Below are 18646 nucleotides of genomic sequence, written 5' to 3'. Positions count from 1 at the left end.
TCACTGAACCACAGCCCCAGCTCCAAGGGAAATCTTAACACATATTCAGGATAGGCTTTCAAAAGCACACTGCTGTGGGGGTGCAGTGGCCCACACCTGTAATCCCAACCACTTCAGAGGCTGAGACGAGGGGATCACAAGATTGAGGCCAGCCTCAGCATTTTAGCAAGACCCTATCTAAAAGTCAAAAATAAAATTGGCTGGGGATGTGGCTCAGTGATAAAGCACCCATGAGTTTAGTCCCTAGATCCAGACCAAAAAAAAGAAAAAAAAAGCACACTGTCTCCCTCGCCTTGGCGTTCTTCACTTCTACAGCAGGCGTCAACCAAACATTCAAGTCTCTCAAGCCCACAGATACCAAATGACGCCCTTGCTCAAACACGTTCATGTTTTTCTTTCTTCACACTGTTACACACAGTGCACTCTGAGTTGGAATGCCCCACCTCATATCTGTCTGTCAAACAACTGTGGCCTGACTGGGTTCCACACCAGGCATGAACTTGCCCTTCTCTAATTCATTTCTATTGTCCTTACAGCATTGTTCATATTAGCATCATTTGTTTATGAACCTTGTTCTTTATTATGGACAAGGGTTTGATATTTCACTTTTATTCTATCTTTGTTTTTATTTTTATTTATTTTTATTTTTTTTGAACGCAGGGGTGTTTTACCACTAAGCTACTTCTCCAACCCTTTCATATTTTTATTTGAGACGGGTCTCCCTAAGTTGCTGAGATCGGCCTTGAACTTGCAATCCTCCTGCCTCAGGCTCTTGAGTCACTGGGATTATAGGCATGAGCCATCATGGTCAGCTTATTTCAATTTTTTATTTCCTCTAGTTTCTTGTATGTCACCAACAAATGTTTATTGAATTGTGTCCAGAATTCTAATTTTAGTATCTGTGCCCTGGCTTTGCTGGTGTTTAGCTGTGTGATACAGGGTAAGTGACTTAATTAACCTCTCTAGGCCCCAGTTTCCTCATCTGGAGAATGGGGATCTTAATAGCAAGCATTTTGAGTTACCAGAAGGATGAAGTGGTTAACACACTAAGAGTGCTTAGTTAGCATTGTGCTAGATGCAGTAGGAGCTCCAAACTGCCAAAGAAAGAAAAGACACTTATGGGCCAGAGGAATGGTGGAGATCTTTCTGGAGGAAGTGGGTTGATATGAATAGATAAAGAGGAGACAATCAAGACAACAGGAGCAGCCTGAATGAAGAGTTCAGAAGAACAGAAAGGAGAAGGGTGTGCTTCAAACAGGCCAGTCAAGTATTGGAAGTTACTTTGGAGAGACTCCCTAGGAAGAGAGACAGAGAGGAAAAGGACAGGGGTACATTGTCCAGGAGTGTAGATTTTAGGTTGCAAGGGAGAGAAACCAGTTTCTTGTGGTCTGCTGAAGGTTTCTGATTGGGTTTGTCGCTTCCAGAAACAGCAATACAATGGGAAGTGGTAACCAAGTGGACAGATGACAGAATGGAATCAGCATGTGCTTTTGGCCAGTTGCAACTATAGATAGAAATAGACAAAATGATACCTGCCTGCTAATTATTAGCAAGGTTAGTAGATAGTAAAGTCATCTGTGTCAAAGAATTGATTATAGGGGCTGGGGACTTAGCTCAGTGGTAAAACACTTGCTTAGCATGCACAAGGCCCTGAGTTCAATCCCTAGCGACACACACACACACACACACACACACACACACGTACACACTCTTAATTATGAAAGTAAAAGAAAGTGTAAATTTACTTTAGAATCAGTTTGTGGGGAAAAGCTGTAAAGGGAAGAAGGTGAGAAGGATTGGTTACACAGTTTGAGCCAAAGGGTCAGTGAAGCCACTAAATTTGCTAATGCAAATATAAAATGTATGTAGCATGGGGAGTCGCATCAAGGAAGGCCACGACCATGCTCTGGGGTGGTCAGTTCACGCTGAGTATTTTATGTAGTCACATTTGGTTGCAGGCAACAGATACCCAACTCTGGCAGGCAATGTAGACTCTGGGGTGTCCTTCCTCGATCTCCTAAGGCAGTGCACCCATCCTCCCTGCTGCGCAAGCGTTGGCTTGCTAAGGGTTTCCAGCTGCCTGAAATTCCAAAAAGTTGCCCTCAGTTGAAGGGAGCTGCCTTGGGGCTGCTACTCCCTCAGGGCTCACAGCCAGAGTCTGACAAAAAACTTCTTATGCCTCAAACTGCCCCAGCCAAGACAAGATCAAACTAACCCTTTTTCCTGTCTTGCTCAACTTCCTCCTTCAATAAATTCTTTTCTTTGGATCTCTCTTACAGGCTCTGTTTCCAAGGACCCTGATCCAAGACACCTAGGAAACCAATATAGGAAACCAATATCCAGAAATAAGTAGATTCAGGCTCTCAAACAGAATTCTGTCACCTGTTGTAGCTTCTGTACCTGTTTTTTTTTTTTTTTTTTTCCTTTTTGGTGGTACTAGGGATTGAACCCAAGGCTTCATCTTTGCTATACAGTGCTCTACCACTGAGTATATTCCCAGTTCTCTGCTTTTGTATTGCTTGCTTCTCCCTATGGTCTTCTCTGTTCAATCCAGATGGAAGCTGAACAGGTCAGCGGTCCCATGCTAAGAGAACTTCTCATCCCAGTTGTCCTAATAAAGGTCTCACAACTCATTTTGATTGGAACATCTTGGGTCACATGACTTTCCTAAATCAACCATTACAAATAGTGATGGGATGGTGGTGGTGGTAGGCAATGTTTTAATTTATCAGGAATGGGTCATAGATTCACCCCTGGAACATGAGTACTGAAATCATTTTCAAGACAGTCATATGGATGGAGGGTGAGGAAGAGGAAATTACGGTTCCCTTATCAGAAGAAAAAGAATGTTTTTGAAAGGACAAAAATAACACTTGTCCCCAATTGATCCTGACAAAATGAAGAATGTCCACATGAAGTCATTAGGCGTATGACTGAGGCATATGGAAACCATCATAAGAGGAATGGTGGCAAAAGAAGAGACTTTATTTCCATTGTTTTGGGGGAAAGTGTGGGAAAAATCGATGACGTGATGTGGAATTAGGTATGTTCTGTGAAATTTTAAAGAATAACACTAGTGTTATGGTTTGGATGTGAGGTGTCCCCCTAAAGTTCATTATTAGATTATGAGATCTGTAACCTAATCAAATTAATAATTTGAAGAGACTACTGTACTGGGGGATAACTCCATAGGCTGGTAGGTGTGGCTGGAGAAAGTAGTTCACCTGGGACATGCCTTTGGGGCTTATATTCTGTCCCTGGTGCCCGAGTTGAGCAGCTTTCCTCCACCACATCCTTCCCGCATGATGTTCTGCCTCACCTTGGGCTCAGAGATATGACCATGGACTGAACCTCTGAAACCATAAGCCCAAAATAAACTTTTCACCCTCTAAGTTGTTCTGGTCAGGTGTTTTGGTCACAGTGATGAATGGTGACTAACAAACTTAAGAATCTAGGGTCAGAGATTAGAGGGAGGGAGGAAGGATATCCATAAGAAATAAATACTTCATATACATATATATAACTTTACACACATATAACATACAATTTAAGTGGTCAAAAAAAAAAAAAAAAAAAAAGACCTGTTTTGAAGGTGGTGAGCTTGCAATGTCTGGGAAGCTTGCCTTGAAGTCTCTGTGGTGAATGGGCATATCTCTCTTTCCATGACTAATAAGGTATACTTGTGCTTCCTTCTTACCTTGACTTTTTCAGAAGAACTGTGTCTGGGTGGATGGTATTCAGAATGCCCCACCCTGGTCTTGTCTGGGGAAATCTGCCCTACCCCAACAATTCCAACCAGCAGTACTTTCTCCTTGGAGGTTCCCTTCTGCATCCTTTGTTAGTCATGACATGATCAGGTGTTGGAGTCACCCAAGTATGTGCCTGAACTTCCACCAGTTTGATGTAACCCCAGGGCAGTGTCTTCCCCTCAGATTTTTACTCAGAGTCTTACTCAGGAATATATTTGTTGAAGAAATCATTTTATCAGGACTGTTGTGTTAGGATATTTGCTTTGGGGGAAGGTGTGTGACTAAGGGGGACACAATCACACCTACCTCCAAGATTCAGTGACCAGGGGGTGGTACTGCACTTGAAGTACCAATGAGTACCTATAAGTAATTGGGAATACCCAAGCCACCTTGATTTCCACAGTTGTTGGATAGAGCTGCACTCTTTCCCCAACCGACTTACATCAGTGGCAGTCCTGGGAGACCTTTGTGTGTGTGAGGGAAGGGATCGACGAAATAATTTATTTTGGAATGTAACATCAGTTGCCCCTTTCTTGTCCCTCTGCCTTCACAAGGATCCTTCCCAAACCAAGAAAAATGCACCTTCTCCCTTCCTCCTCTAGCTGTGTTCATCCTTCCCCCTACTCTGTCTGGTGACCCAATCCCCAGGAAACCTTTGGGGAAGCGCTTCCCTCTCTTTTCTGCCCCATCAAGGTGTAGTTGTTTCTCCTTTTCAGGGCTTCTTCCTATTGCTGCCGGATTGGGGGTGGTGGGGCTGCGTGCTGCAAAGGGGCCTGCCTCCTCGGTGGCTTTAACCGCAGCGGGCTCTGCTTGTTTCTCTCTCTCCTTTAGCCTGTATTCTTTCTCCTTGTTGAAGTTTTGGTCCAGGACTTTCTAAGTGTGTGGTCTCTATGTCCCCCACCCTTGCCCCTTTGCTAGCTTCAGCATTTTAGAAATTTAGAGTTGCAAGTGTGGCCGGGAGACATCTAGTGCGGTCTTCCCTTTGCTGACTGTCTTCCGGGAGTCTCCTGATTTGAGCTCTGGGGTGCAGCCAATCCTTTTCCTTCCCCAGGCCCAAGGCACTTTCACTATTGATGATCTCAACACTCTAGGCGGGTAGGTGTCAAAGTCTTCCTTTTACCGTTGGGGAAACGGAATCAGAAACAAGGCGGCGGGCCTCGGTGGGGCGGGGGCGTAACGGGAATGCAGGGCTCCAAGCCAGAGCGGAATTTATTGTCCCCTTCTGCAAAGAGTGAGTGAATTAATCGATTTAGGAGCCCCAGGCGGGGGCCCTAAGGCTCGGAAAAGGATCGGTACGGGGTTTGGAGCATTACTGCAGTAAGAGCTCGCGGCTGGGCACTGACCCCTGGGCAGCTCCGCGGTCCAGCCGGGTCCGCCGCCCTTTCCTTGACAGGGTGACCAATGGACTGCGGCCTCTTTAAGGCCGAGCGCCCTGCCTCCAGTTCGTCGTCGATCTCCTCCCACCTCTTCGCCACGGCTCCACCAGTTCCAGACTACCCTCTGCGATGAGGTCATCTCCCCAGTGCCCATTGGCAGCGCCAAGCCGTCAGTCACAGGAAGTCGCGCCGCCGTCCCCGCCTTCCTGGTTCTCCTTCCTCCTCCGAATGCCCCCCCAGTCCGCCAAGCTCGGCCTCAATAAGGTCTCTGATTGGCCGGTGCCACTGTCACTCCTCCGAGGGCGGGGCGAGAGGCGGGTGTGGTGGGAGGGCCCGCAGCTTCCGTGGCTGAGGGGAGCCGGCGGCGGCCGTGTCTGTGGTGGCTCAGGCGGCGGCGGGAGCGACGGTCCCACCCTCCCCGCTCCCTCGGTTGCACTCGCTACACGCCCTCTACTCGCGCAGACTTCTCTCAGCTCCACGTACCCTGACTGGACGTTGAGCCTCTGGAGGAAACGCGAGCGGCTGGCGCCGGAGCGGGGCGAGCCGCGGATCCCGGGCCGGGAGGAGAGCGCGGCGGTGAGTGAGAGTCCGGGCAGGGGACCCCTCCCCCACCGCGGTCCCGCCCCGCGCATCCTTTCTCCTCGCGACCCCGCCGCGCGCGCGCCCGCGGACCTGGGCCCGGCGGGTCTCGCCTCCCCGGCCCCCGCCCCCCTCCTGTCTCCCCGCCCCCGTCCCCTCCCTTCGGGGCCCGGGTCGTCGAGGCGGGGTCACCCGGCCTGGGCAGTCGGGCGCGGCCGTGCACCTGTGCACCGTCTGGCCTGGCTGCGCTGGGTGGGGAGGCGCGGAGGTTCCCGCCCTCGCTGCGGCCAGGGTGTGTTTTAACTGCAGCGACAGCGTGTAGGTCGCTTTCTCCCGGATCTTGTGCAAATCCTCAGGATCCCCATGCAGTCCTCAAGCTTCCCAGGCAAGGAGGCTCACCTGGACTTGAAGCCTGTGTAGCAGCCTGAACACCGCCAGTTCCACAGAGCTCAGTGCAGATTTGGAATTTGACGGCCAAGAAGAAAGAGTCTTGTCTCTAGAGCGTTGGTCTGTTAGGACACTTTGATCGCCCCGTGCCAGGACCCCCGCCCCTTACCGTGAGAAATCACTGGGACTCTATATAGTGGCTAGGGCTAGATCTCGCAGTTGAGCCTTCCAGATCTGTTATTTGCTGCTCATGTAATCTTTTTTTTTTTTTTTTTTTTTTTTTTGTGGTGCTGGGGATTGAACCCAGGGTCTTGTGCTTGCAAGGCAAGCACTCTACCAACTGAGCTATCTCCCCAGCCCCTGCTCATGTAATCTTAAGTCTCAGTTTTCTCATCTGAAATATGGGGATGATAATAGTACCTATCACATAAGGTTGTTCTAAGTATTAAATGAAAGAATTCACATAAAATGCTCGACACAGTCCTTGACACATAGTAAGGTCCCAAGAAATGTTCGCTGTTGTGATGTTGAGAAAGACTAATAGGCCCAGGGTGTATTTAAGCGCTAGCTCAACCAGGCCTTCTTAGGATTTCTCTCGTTTTCTCCCTGCATGTGACATATAACGAAAGGGCAATTCAATGGACAGTTCACAACTTGCTAACCTATACTTGGCATGAAGTATGTGTATACAGGAATGTGAAATACGTCAGTTAAATATAATAATGAAATCACACCCACAATTCATTTGTTTTTACATATTTTTAAATCCATAAGATGTCCGGAATGTCCCCAGGTTGCCAGTGTTTTGAAGTCTTAAGATCTTTTCTACAAGAAGCCAAAGCTTTATTTTTAGTAAGAAGTTCAGCTGAAGTGTTTTATTTTAGAAGCCCCCCCCCCCCCAAATAAAATCCCACTTTCACTTAAGCAGTTTTATTATTGAAAAGCAGCTGCATCCCAGGGGTGAGGTGGTACAGCTAGCTGGCCCACAGCCCCATGACTGCAGGATGGGGAACCTTTGACTGAAAGTTATGAAATTAATTTCCCTTAATGTTTGCATTTTTCATAGTAAATGGAAGAACTTTGTGATATTTAGTTTCTTTCCTTTCTTTTGTTTTTTTTGGTACTGGGTATTGAACCCAGGGTTACTTAGCCACATCTGCAGTCCCTTTTTATATTTTATTTAGAGACAGGGTTCTGCTAAGTTACTTAGGGCCTTGCTAAATTGCTGAGGCTGACTTTGAACTCAGGATCCTTCTGCTTCAGCCTCCCAATTTGCTGGGATTACCAGCAACATTTAATTTCTTAATGAAATAAATTAAAAAGAAGCAAACTATTATTGTTTTCTTCAAAAAACAAGCAAGGAGCTGGGTGAGGTGGTGTGGTGGTGCATGCCTGTAATCCCAGCTGAGGCAGGATGATCTCAAGTTCAGGGCCACCTTCAGCAATTTAGTGAGGCCCTCAGCTGCTTAGCTAGACCTTGTCTAAAAATTAAAAAATATAAAGGACTGGGGATGTAGCTCAGTGGTAAAGCTCCCCAGTAATCCCCTTCCTCCATATCCAAATCAAACAACAACAACAAAACACAGGCAGTGAAAAAGTGTCTGGAGGGGCTGAGGTTGCCCCTCAGTGGTAGAGCTCTTGTCTGGAATGTGTGAGGCACTGGGTTCGATTCTCAGCACCACATATAAATAAATAAAATAAAGGTCCATCAACAACTAAAAAATATTAAAAATATTTAAAAAAAAGAAAAGAAAAAATGGAGTCTAGCAGTAGTGTTTGCTTCAGTTCTTCATTAATACTGTTAAAGAAGAGTTCCTGTTTATTATTTTTTCAATTAATTTTTTTATCAGTGCATTATAGTTGTACATAATAGTGAGATTGATTGTTACATATTCTTATGTGCACACAATATAATATAATTTGACCAATATCATTCCCCAGTAAGGAGCCCCTGTGTAAAAGGGCTTCTCAAAGTCACATCCAATAGATACACAGGGGTGCTCTACCATTGAGCTACATCCCCCATCTGTTTTATTTTTTAGATTTGAGCCATGGTCTTGCTAAGTTGCTGAGGGCCTTGATAAGTTGCTAAGGCTGGCCTCAAATTGGGGATCCTCCTTCCTCAGCTTCCTGAGTCTGATGTTACAGGTGTGTACATGTGCACAGTGTAACATGTGCCCAAGTTAGGGTGTATCCTTTATTTAGTTAAATCATGAGAGATGGAAGATGTATCCCATCATCCAAAAGTATTTATTGCACACTTTCCACGTCCTTAAATCTCTGCCAAATGCTATGAGGGAGAGATTAAAACAGTATAAAAGAGCATCTTAGCCCATAAAGGTCAAAACCATAAAGTTTGGGTCACCCAGGAGTAATTATAGGTACTTCTTAAATAATGACTTCATTTATTCATTCTGCAAACTTTTGTTGTAGGCCTGTAATGTGCCAGGTATTTTTCTAAGCTGGGATTATCAAGATAGGTGAGATATGAACCCTGCTCAAGAAGGGCGCACAGTTTAATAGGAGATTGTAACAAACTGAAATAAAGTCTAGGTGCAAACCTAAAATTGTAGGAGAGATTCAAGGGAATTTTTTTCTTTGGGCATGTAGGAAGGCTTCATAGAGAATATGGAACCTGAGCTGAATCTTAACTCAGATGAGGGAGACGAAAACCCTTCCAAATATAAGTAACTAAGCTTGGAAAGGTTCCTGACAAATCCGATAGCAGTTATAGGGGGAAGGGGAAGGAAAACAGCATTTCTTGATGCCCACTGTAACAATTAGTAGGTAAAGCTTTTAATGTATTTTTAATCATCACAAAAATTCCATAAGATTGATTTTATCTCTATTTTGGGATAGGGAAATAGACTAGGAGTAGTTAAATAACTCAACCAGCATTACACAGTGACAGCCAGGTTTTGAATATCTGACCTAAAAGTGTAGGGCCTCACACAAGCTAGGCAAGCACTCTGTCACTGAGCTATATCCCCAGCCCTTTTAAAATTTTCATATTGAGACAGAGTCTTGTTAGGTTGCCCAAGCTGGCCTTGAACTTGCAGTCCTCCTACCTAACAGCCTCCTGTGCCAGGCATTGTCCCTTTGAACAGTGCATTGTGAAAGTAAATATAAAAGAGGTTAGAAAGTTCTACTCATGTTCTAATATCATTTTACTACATCTGTTACATATTACTTTCTGCAAAATAAATGTTTTCTGTTTGATTTAGAATCACTAAGGCATGTATAATAATTGTCTTTTATGGTATTTTATACGTATAAATATGGTGGTATTTCCTAAAAAGTGTGACCTGTGGGCACATTTATTGGAAGTGGAGGATATTGATACACAACAGATTCTAAATGGGGCACTTTACAAAGTTTGTTAAATAGATACAGACTTTTTCCTTGTAACTGCAGCTTATGTATATGTGTACCCCCCAAAAAAGGTTTTATAGACATGTGGCTAATTAATTTATAAGAGGAAAATTAGAAATCTTGAAATTGTATTAATACAGATTGTTATGTTACATTTAGAATACTATAGGAAGAATTTATACTAAGCCTGGTACAGTGGCACATGCCGATAATTCCAGTGGCTCCAGGAGGCTGAGGCAGGGGATCACAAGTTCAAAGTCAGCTTCAGCAACTTAATGAAACCCTGTCTTAAAAAATAACAACAACAAAACAAAATTGTAAGTTTCCCAAGAGCAAGGATATTCTTTTCTTTTGTTAAGTAACTGGTCCTCAATATGTTGCTCAGTCTGAGTTGGATGTCATAGCACATGCCTATAACCAGCTACTCTCAGGGAGCCTGAGGCAGGAGAATCTTTGAGTTTAAGCCTAATCTTGGTCACAGAGGAAGATCCTTTCTCCCCCCCACCCCCCCCAAAAAAAAAAAAAAGAAAGAAAAAGAAAAGAATGTTGCTTAGACTAATCTGAAACTCCCAGGCTCATTTTTGGATATAATAGATGCTTAATAAATATTTGTTGAATATAAAATAACCATGAACTGGGGTTGGTGGTGCATGCGTGTAATCCCAGTAACTTGGGAGACCAAGGCAAACGGAAAGCAAGTTTGAGGCCAGCCTCAGCAACTTAGTGAGACCCTGTCTTAAAATAAAAAATAAAAGGGCTGGAGATCTGGAGATGTGGCTCAGTGGTTAAGTGCCCCTGGGTTCAATCCCTGGTACCAAAAAAAAAAAAATTATATGTATGTGTGTGTGTGTATATATGAGAAATATATGCTTGGAACTGATGGACCTAAGGTACATTTCATCTCATGCTGAGAAAAGACTTTGGTCAGGAGGTTGTATTTTAGAAGGTCTTTGAAAAAGGACAACATTGATTAACTATAGATGAAGTGGTATGCTTAGGTAAGTATGGAGAGTAGTTTATAAATGGATACATGTTGGAAGAAAAGAAACCTTGAGCTAAGGGAATGACCCACAGATGCAGTTTAGCAAAACAGGCAGCATTTATGTCAAAGGCCTAAGGAGGGTTTTTTTTGCTTTTGTTTTCCTTTTGATGATGGAAATTGGACTTGAGGCCTGGTACATGTTAGGCAAGTGTGCCACCACAGAACTCCAGCCTCTTAATGGAGTTTTGAAAATCAAGGAAATGGTCTCTGCTCTCAAGGGGTTTACAGTTTTGGAGAATGGCTATATTCTGTTGCTATGTAACATATTATCTCAAAAGTTAGTGTTTAAAACAACAATAAATATTTATTGTCCCTCACAGTTTCTGAGAGTCGAATTCGGTAGCACTTTGGCTGAGTGGTTCAGACTTGGTCTCTCAAGAGATCATAGTACTTTGTTACCTGGTATCATAGTTGTCTGAAGCTTAACCTGAGGCTGGTAGGTCCTCTTGCAGTGTGGCTACTCATGCCTGGCATGTTGATGTGCTGGTGGCGGGAGATTTTGGTTCCTCTCCATGTGGGCCTCTTCACAGAGCTATTTGAAGGCCCTCATGGTGTGGATCCTGGCTTCCCCCAGAGTAAGTAATCCAAGAGACCAAACTGCATTGCTTTTTATGAAGTAGCTTCAGAAGTTATATATTATCATTTTTCCAGTATTCTGTTGGCCACACATTGTAGGAAGGAAGGGACAACTCAAGAAGTGAATGTCAGAAAGTGAGGTTCATTGAGGGCCATCTTGGAGGTTTGTCCATAGCACAGAACAGTGACCCTGCTAGAGGGGCAGCAAACGCTGTGGCTCCTCCTCCCCACTTGCCTTTTATGTGAGGTTGGTTTCCTTCTGTATGTTGCCCACATTGTCTTTTAGTCCCAAGTGAGGTGCTGGTGAGTATTACCTTTGATTTGTGCTGTGCTCTAGAACATTTTCCTGATAGTTCACCACCTCTGATGGTTTTCCTGTTTGAAATTAAACAATTCATATTAAAGACTGTCAAGGGGCTGTGGTTACAACTGCAGTGGTAGAGTGTTTGCTTAGCATGTGTGAGGCACTGGGTTCTATCCTCAGTACCACATACAAAAATTAAAGGTATTGTGTCCATTTACAACTAAAAAAAAAAAAGCCTGGCCAAAAGAAAAAAAATGAGTGAAATTGAAAATAAATGTTGGAAGAAGATACAAAGTGATTTGGTGTCGGGAAGGAGAGATTACAGGAGGGAAAGATTGCTTTTGGTGGGATGAGGGAGGTGGAAAAGATCTAATTCTTTAGATACTTATAAATATTTGTTGTATGTTTCCTGTGTGTCTTCCACATGGTAGGCTAATATGTGGAAGTAGGGATTGAATTGTGCTACATGAATTAGTATTATTATTTTTTATGGTGCTGAGGTTGGAACCCAGGGCCCTGTGCATGCACATGAAGTATTTTAATTAATCTAGGCTAGCATTGATACTAAGGACAAATACTTGAGCTCTTTGTGTAAGTTGAGAGTAGAATCATTTTTCTGATATTAAAGAAAATGGGACTGGGGATATAGCTCAGTTGGTAGAGTGCTTGCCTTGCAAGCACAAGGTCCTGGGTTCAATCCCCAGCACCGCAAAAAAAAAAAAAAAAAAAAAGGAAATGATACATTATCAGAGTGATAGACAAATAGTTATAAATACTGGAGTCAGTCTAGAATTGGGATCTTGGCTTCTCTTTTGGCTGTGTTACCTCGATCTGTGTGACTGTGATACTCTTATTATTTTGTCTTCTCTGTGACTCACTAACTGTAAAATGGGTAAAATAATGGTGTCTGCTTTATATTGCTATGATGAGGGTTAAATAAATTTAAAAAAAACAAAATCCTTGGAACAACTTTACATGCCTATCATTAGGCATTATCATGATCCATGGTTATTGGTTTTTGGCAGTAGCATAGAACTGACCATGGGTAATGGGCTTGGAGTTGGAAATAAATGAATGTAGTATTCAGAAAGAGGCATTTACATGTCAACCACTGCTGCTTCAGCATGTTTTTCCAGTTTAAGTATCTAGTCTAGATAATTTTGATTTTGCAAAGTAGAGTGAACCAGTGACCTTATTTAGCTCAACTCCAGAAAAGAAAAGATCCAGGGAGGTAAGGTTACCTCTTACCCTCTGTCTGTCTTTGAGTTACTGGGTCTTCTGTCTGTAGAGTGGGTCTAGCTAGCAGCAGTACTTAAGGTGCTTGTGCTTCAAAAATGCTTAAGGGTGGAATCAGAACCCAAACTAAAAATACGTAGAATGAGAACCCGTGTGACTGGATTGAGGGACAGTAAATCTCCTGGAGGGAATTTAAAAGATACAGAAAGTTAAATTATGAGAAACTCTAAATCTGGACTGTAGAAGTACAGGAGTGGAAAAGACATTGTGTAAAACCCTATCAGTTTGGGCAAACTCTTTTTTTTTTTGTTTTTTTTTTTTTTGGGTGCTGGGGATCGAACTGGGCAAACTCTTTAGAGGCGTTAGTCCTTTCAGGTTACTTCAGGATGAAAGGAAATGGCCCTTGGAATAGAAATGGATTGACTTTTCTAAAGTCTTAAGTTTCTGATTTTGTACAACAGAAACACATGGATTCTATTTACTTAAAAACTGAAGAGATTCTTAAATATACTGATAATATATCACATCTAAAGAGAGAAGATGATTGAGCTTGGTGTCCCCATGGCTATTAAAGCAGGTTGGACCGGGGAGATAGCTCAGCTGGTAGAGTGCTTGCCTCACAAGCACAAGGCCCTGAGTTCAATCCCCAATACTGCCAAAAAAAAAAAAAAAAAAAAAAAAAAAAATGAGATTACTCTTTAAAGCAGGTTGGTTGATCTGCCAAGGATGTCTTGAGTAGATCTCATGACTTAAATTGCCTTCAGTTCTGCAGTTCAGTCACTGAAGTTGAACTCTCATTTGTTGGATAGAAGCACAGAGAAATGAAATGGTTTGAGGTTCCGTGGTAATCTAGGGACTGAGTCTGGGCCGGGCCACTTCCTCACCTGGTGTTTAAGACCAGCTCAGATAGCAGTGATAGAAGGATCTGTAAATACTTGGAGGAGTGTTGTCAAACTTCCTTTTTTGTTTCTTCAGATACCATGTTTTTATTTTTGTGATGTATCCAGTTCATTGACTTCCCACTCACTCTTAATAATATGCATTCAGAAATCATTCCCTTTTTAAATGAGAGCTGATAATGAGTAATTTGGATAGTCCATTTTGAAATTTTGGAGTATAGTCTCCATTTGTTACCAAATTTAAAGATAGGTGGGATATTTGTAGGTTTTTGTTCCCTGAAATTATTAGTGGAAATTATGGGTGACTTTGTCTTTGAAAATTTTTGCTCCAATGTAAACATTTAAAGTATAATTCAAGCTGAGGGTGGTGGTACCCACCTGTAATACTGGTGACTAAGGAGGCTGAGGCAGGAGAATCACCAGTTCAAGGCCTCAACAGTTAGGTGAGGCCCTAAGCAATTTAGTGAGACCATGTCAAAATAAAAAGGTTTGAGGGTATATCTCAGTAGTAGAGCACCCCTGTGTTCAATCCCTAGTACCACACACACAAAATATAATTGAAAAAATAAATCCTAAACTCCTTAGTGTGAGAGAGTAAAAAAACCAGTGAGGTTAGGTGTCAAGATTAAGAGCAAGAACAGATGAGGGGATGTGCCAGCCTGCAGCCATAAGCTCACTACTCAAACTTGTGATTCAGTTTCTTCCTCTGGAAAATGGAATTGATAATTCTTACAACTTGAGGTGGTTGTAAGGATTGTGGTGCCAAGTAAAGGGAAGTAATAGTGGCATCTTCTTTATGATGTTAATTGTGTCTGCTGCATTAATCCTCATGCCACCACCATTGTGTAGATGAGGACTGAGAAGCTTGGAGAGGAACTAATTTAGAAAGATCACAGGATTTGAATCCTTATCTATATGAATTAAATGATCTGGCACCCTGTAATGTGTCTGAGGTGCTTAACTTTTGCCTCTAGTAAATATCTGTGTTTTATTCAAAGTCGTCTGCATAGTGAGTGGAAGTATCAGTCATGGTGAAAATTCTTTGTGGTAATAATCAGGTATTAGAGTTTTTGAAATATTCTTTGTAATATTCCTTATATGTATTTTGTTGCTATTCCTGAAATAGAAAACTTAATAGTGAGTGACCACATCTTAAATTGCTCAGTAAATACTTCCCAAATAAGGGCATATTATAATGTCCAAATTTTTAGTCAGCATTTCAATTATATTTTTAATTGTAAATGGTACAGATTTTCAGTACCACAAAATTTATAGGAACTTGCAAAGTTGTTTTTCTCATGATATTACCTTTTCCTGTGAGTGTTGTGTTATCATGGTTGAAGCTTTGGACTTATCTGTGTACTTAGTTTTGTAATTTTTTTAAAAAATATTTTTAGTTGGCAATGGACCTTTATTTTATTTACTTATTCGTTTATATGTGGTGCTGAGAATCGAACCCAGTGCCTCGCACATGCTAGGCAAGCACTCTGCCACTGAGCCACAATCCCAGCCCAGTTTTGTATTTTTCGTGTCAGGACCTTGCACACGCTAGGCATGCCTTCCATCACCAAGCAACATTCCCAGCCCACTGAAGTACTTTTTTTGAGTTCGTTATGTGTTTGTTGTATTTCCTTTAAGAGCTAGAGGTGGGCTGGGCCAGGTGGTGCATGCCTGTAATCAGCTACTCTGGAGGCGGCAGGATCCCAAGTTTGAGGCTAGCCTTGGCAATTTAGTAAGACCCTGTCTCAGTATAAAAAATAAAAAAGTTGGTTGATGTAGTTGTAACATGCCCCTGGGTTCAATCCCCAGCACCACCCCCGCCACACACACAAAAAGATAGAGATGTGGAGAAAAAGAACTTGGAAATTAAAAGTAAGTGTTATTTTCTTTCCTATCCTTGGTATAGTTTTTCTGAAAAGAAATAACTTGCTTCCATACTGGAGCCTTTCACTCTTTAACATTCCAAGTTCATATACGCATGGCATTGAAAGGCAGTGATGTTCTCTTTTTCTTTTTCTTTTTTCTTTCTTTGTTTTTCTTTTAGGTACTGAGGGTGCCTATAAGGCAAGTGGTTTACCACTGAGCCACACTCCTAGCCCTTTTTTATTTCGAGACAGGGGTTTGCTAAATTACCTAGTCTGGCCTTGAATTTGTGATCTTTCTGCCTCAGCCTCAGGCGTATGCCACTGTGCCTGACCGATTTATCTTACAGATTTAGTGATCTATTTCACATTGTCTTGTTTTGCTATTTCCTTCTGTCTGACTTTTTTTATTTTTTGGTGGGTAGAGGGAGGGGGGTTCTGGAATGGGAATATCGAGCCAGTAACATAATGAAATCATTTTGAAATGAAACTGGGGTTGTGGCTCAGTGCTAGAATGCTTGCCTAGTGTGTGTGAGGCACTGGGTTTGATCCTCAGCACCACACAAAAGTAAATAAAATAAAGGTATGTGTCCATCTGCAGCTTAAAAAAATAAAAAAATTCCATTGCTTTAAAAAAAAAAAAAAAGAAAGAAAGAAATCTGAAGATTTCATTTACTCAGTAGAAGTTCATAGGATGATATGGTTCATTTTTGTGATATCTAATATGAATCTTTACATTTGTTGAGTCAGATGATTAATCATTTTCCTAAATTAGAAACTGTAGCGTGATTGACTTTTTTTTTTTTTTAGAACTTTACCTGAAAGCTGATTCATGACATTTTATTTTCAACATGTCTGATAACCTGTTGGGTGCCTAAATAAAACTGAGTTAATTATAGTGTAACCTTTTGTTCTATTTGGAGAGTGTTAAGGGATTTTTGAATACCCTCCAAAATTCACCTTCATCAAGTAAACTTAGAAAGCTCTTTCTAGAGCAAGGACTCTCAAAACTTAACCTTCATAGTACTCTTTACCTACTTTTTCAGGGTATTTTTTTTTTTGCATTACTAGGGATTGATCCCAGGGGTGCTCTACCTACCACCAGTTCCATAAAGTTTTATTTTATTTTATTTTATTTATTTATTTTTTTATTGTAAACAAATGAGATACATGTTGTTTCTCTGTTTGTACATAGAGTAAAGGCATACCATTTGTGTAATCATAAATTTACATAGGGTATGTTGTTTGATTCATTCTGTTATTTTTTTCCCTTCCCCTCCACCCCTCCCACCCCTCTTTTCCGTCTATACAGTCCTTCCTTCCTCCATTCTTGCCCCACTCCCTAACCCTAACCCTAACACTAACCCCTCCCACCCCCCCCCATTATGTGTCATCATCCGCTTATCAGAGAGATCATTTGTCCTTTGGTTTTTTGAGATTGGCCTATCTCACTTAGCATGATATTCTCTAATTTCATCCATTTGCCTGCAAATGCCATAATTTTATCATTCTTTATGGCTGAGTAATATTTCACTGTATATATATATATATATATATATACAGTTTTTTTATCCATTCATCAATTGAAGGGCATCCAGGTTGGTTCCACAATCTGGCTATTGTGAATTGAGCAGCTATGAACATTGATGTGGCTGCATCTCTGTAGTATGCTGATTTTAAGTCCTTTGGGTATAGGCCAAGGAGTGGGATAGCTGGGTCAAATGGTGGTTTCATTCCAAGTTTTCTAAGGAATCTCCACACTGCTTTCCAGAGTGGCTGCACTAATTTTCATCCCCACCAGCAATGTATGAGTGTACCTTTTTCCCCACATCCTTGCCAACACCTGTTGTTGCTTGTATTCTTGATAATTGCCATTCTAATTGGGGTGTTTTTTAAAATTTTGAGATAGGATTTTATTAAACTGCCCATGCTGGCCTCAATCTTGTGATCCTCCTGCGTAGGCATCTAGGTAACTGGGATTACAAGTGTGAGCCACTGTGCCTGTTTGTTTTTAGAAAGCATAATAGGTTTCCCTACTGTTTAGTGATAGTAGTGATTGGGTGTGGAGTTTAATTTACTTGTTTTTTATCCTATATCTACTAGACATTCATTGTCTATGATCTTGGGCAAGGGAATTAATCTTTATGAACCTCCATTTCCTAATAGGATAGTTGTGAGAGCTAAGTAAAGTTTCATGTAAAGCATTTAGCACATAATAGTCATTCAGTCCATGTTAATTTTTCATAGCAGCCGTAACATTTCTTTTGTAGCACTAGCCACAGTTGTACAATTATATAGTTAGTTTTATAGTTAAATAATTGTGTTATTATTTATGTGTTTCTTTTTGTAAGCTGTTTGGTTTTCATTTCTTTGTTTTAGTGTTTAACCTGGGAGCAATTTACTACTGAGCCACATCCTTAACCTCTCCTTTTAAAAAATGTTTTATTTCAATACAGGATCTTACTAAGTTGCTTGGGGCCTCTCTAAGTTGCTGAAGCTGGCGGTGAACTTAAGATCCTCCTGAATCAACCTCCTGAACTGTGGGAATTGCAGGCATGTACCACCATGCCTGGCCATAAACTTTTTGAAACCAGGGACCATGTCTTTATTTTTATTGCCATATTCCTGGCATTCAGCATAGTCCCTGTCATGGCACATAGTAGGTGCTCAGTCAGTGCTTGTTTAGTGAAACCCCCTCTCCTAATCCTGTCCTCCCTTAGTTTAAAGGACAGTGTCCTCAGTGTTTTTTTTATTTTATTTTATTTTTTTTTGGCTTATAGTTCCTTGAAAACTTACCAACTTATTACTGGAACTTTGGTCTGTACAAGATTGGAGTAGGTAAATGTGAGGGCAATGAACAAATGAATAACACCCAGAAAGACAACAGACAGTATTCAGAGTAAACGATAAAAACACAGTACTTTGGACTGTCTAACACTATCTAATCTGGTATCACTCCAGAGTCTATCAAAACAGTTTCCATTGTGGTTGTCACAGACTTACATGTTGCCGAGCCTGAGTTTTCTCTCATTTAGTGAAATGGTAACTTGTCTTCTAGTTACTCAGGCAAGAATCTTGTAGTCATCATCTTTTTCTTTCCCACTTCATAAAATCCAATTAATAGCACATCCTGTTAGTTTTGTCTTCAGGATATAGCCATTATCTCATCATTTCTTACCACCGCCACCCTACTCACCTTTGCCCAAGCTATCTGTATTAGTTTACTTTCCTTTGGCTGTTATATTTATTACATACGTGGTGACT

The 18646-nt window shown here is 41.8% G+C and overlaps 1 protein-coding gene across 4 annotated transcripts in view; it reads left to right on the top strand.

Annotated features, from left to right (window-relative positions):
* The first annotated feature begins 5338 nt into the window (after positions 1 to 5338).
* Mrtfa (myocardin related transcription factor A) overlaps positions 5339 to 18646 on the top strand; it is a 176479-nt gene continuing 163171 nt past the window's right edge. For 2 of the 4 annotated variants that reach the window (XM_047551423.1, XM_047551422.1), the window contains exon 1: positions 5339 to 5701. In XM_047551423.1, coding sequence (XP_047407379.1) covers positions 5354 to 5701 — 348 coding nt within the window. In that variant the 5' untranslated portion in view covers positions 5339 to 5353. The remainder of the gene's footprint in view (positions 5702 to 18646) is intronic. The other 2 variants (XM_047551427.1, XM_047551426.1) reach the window with 2 other exon arrangements.

This window comes from Sciurus carolinensis, chromosome 4 (assembly GCF_902686445.1).
Source record: "Sciurus carolinensis chromosome 4, mSciCar1.2, whole genome shotgun sequence".
Taxonomy (NCBI): Eukaryota; Metazoa; Chordata; class Mammalia; order Rodentia; family Sciuridae; genus Sciurus; species Sciurus carolinensis.
Note: the sequence above shows the minus strand (reverse complement) of the source record. Positions and strands in the feature narration are given on the sequence as shown.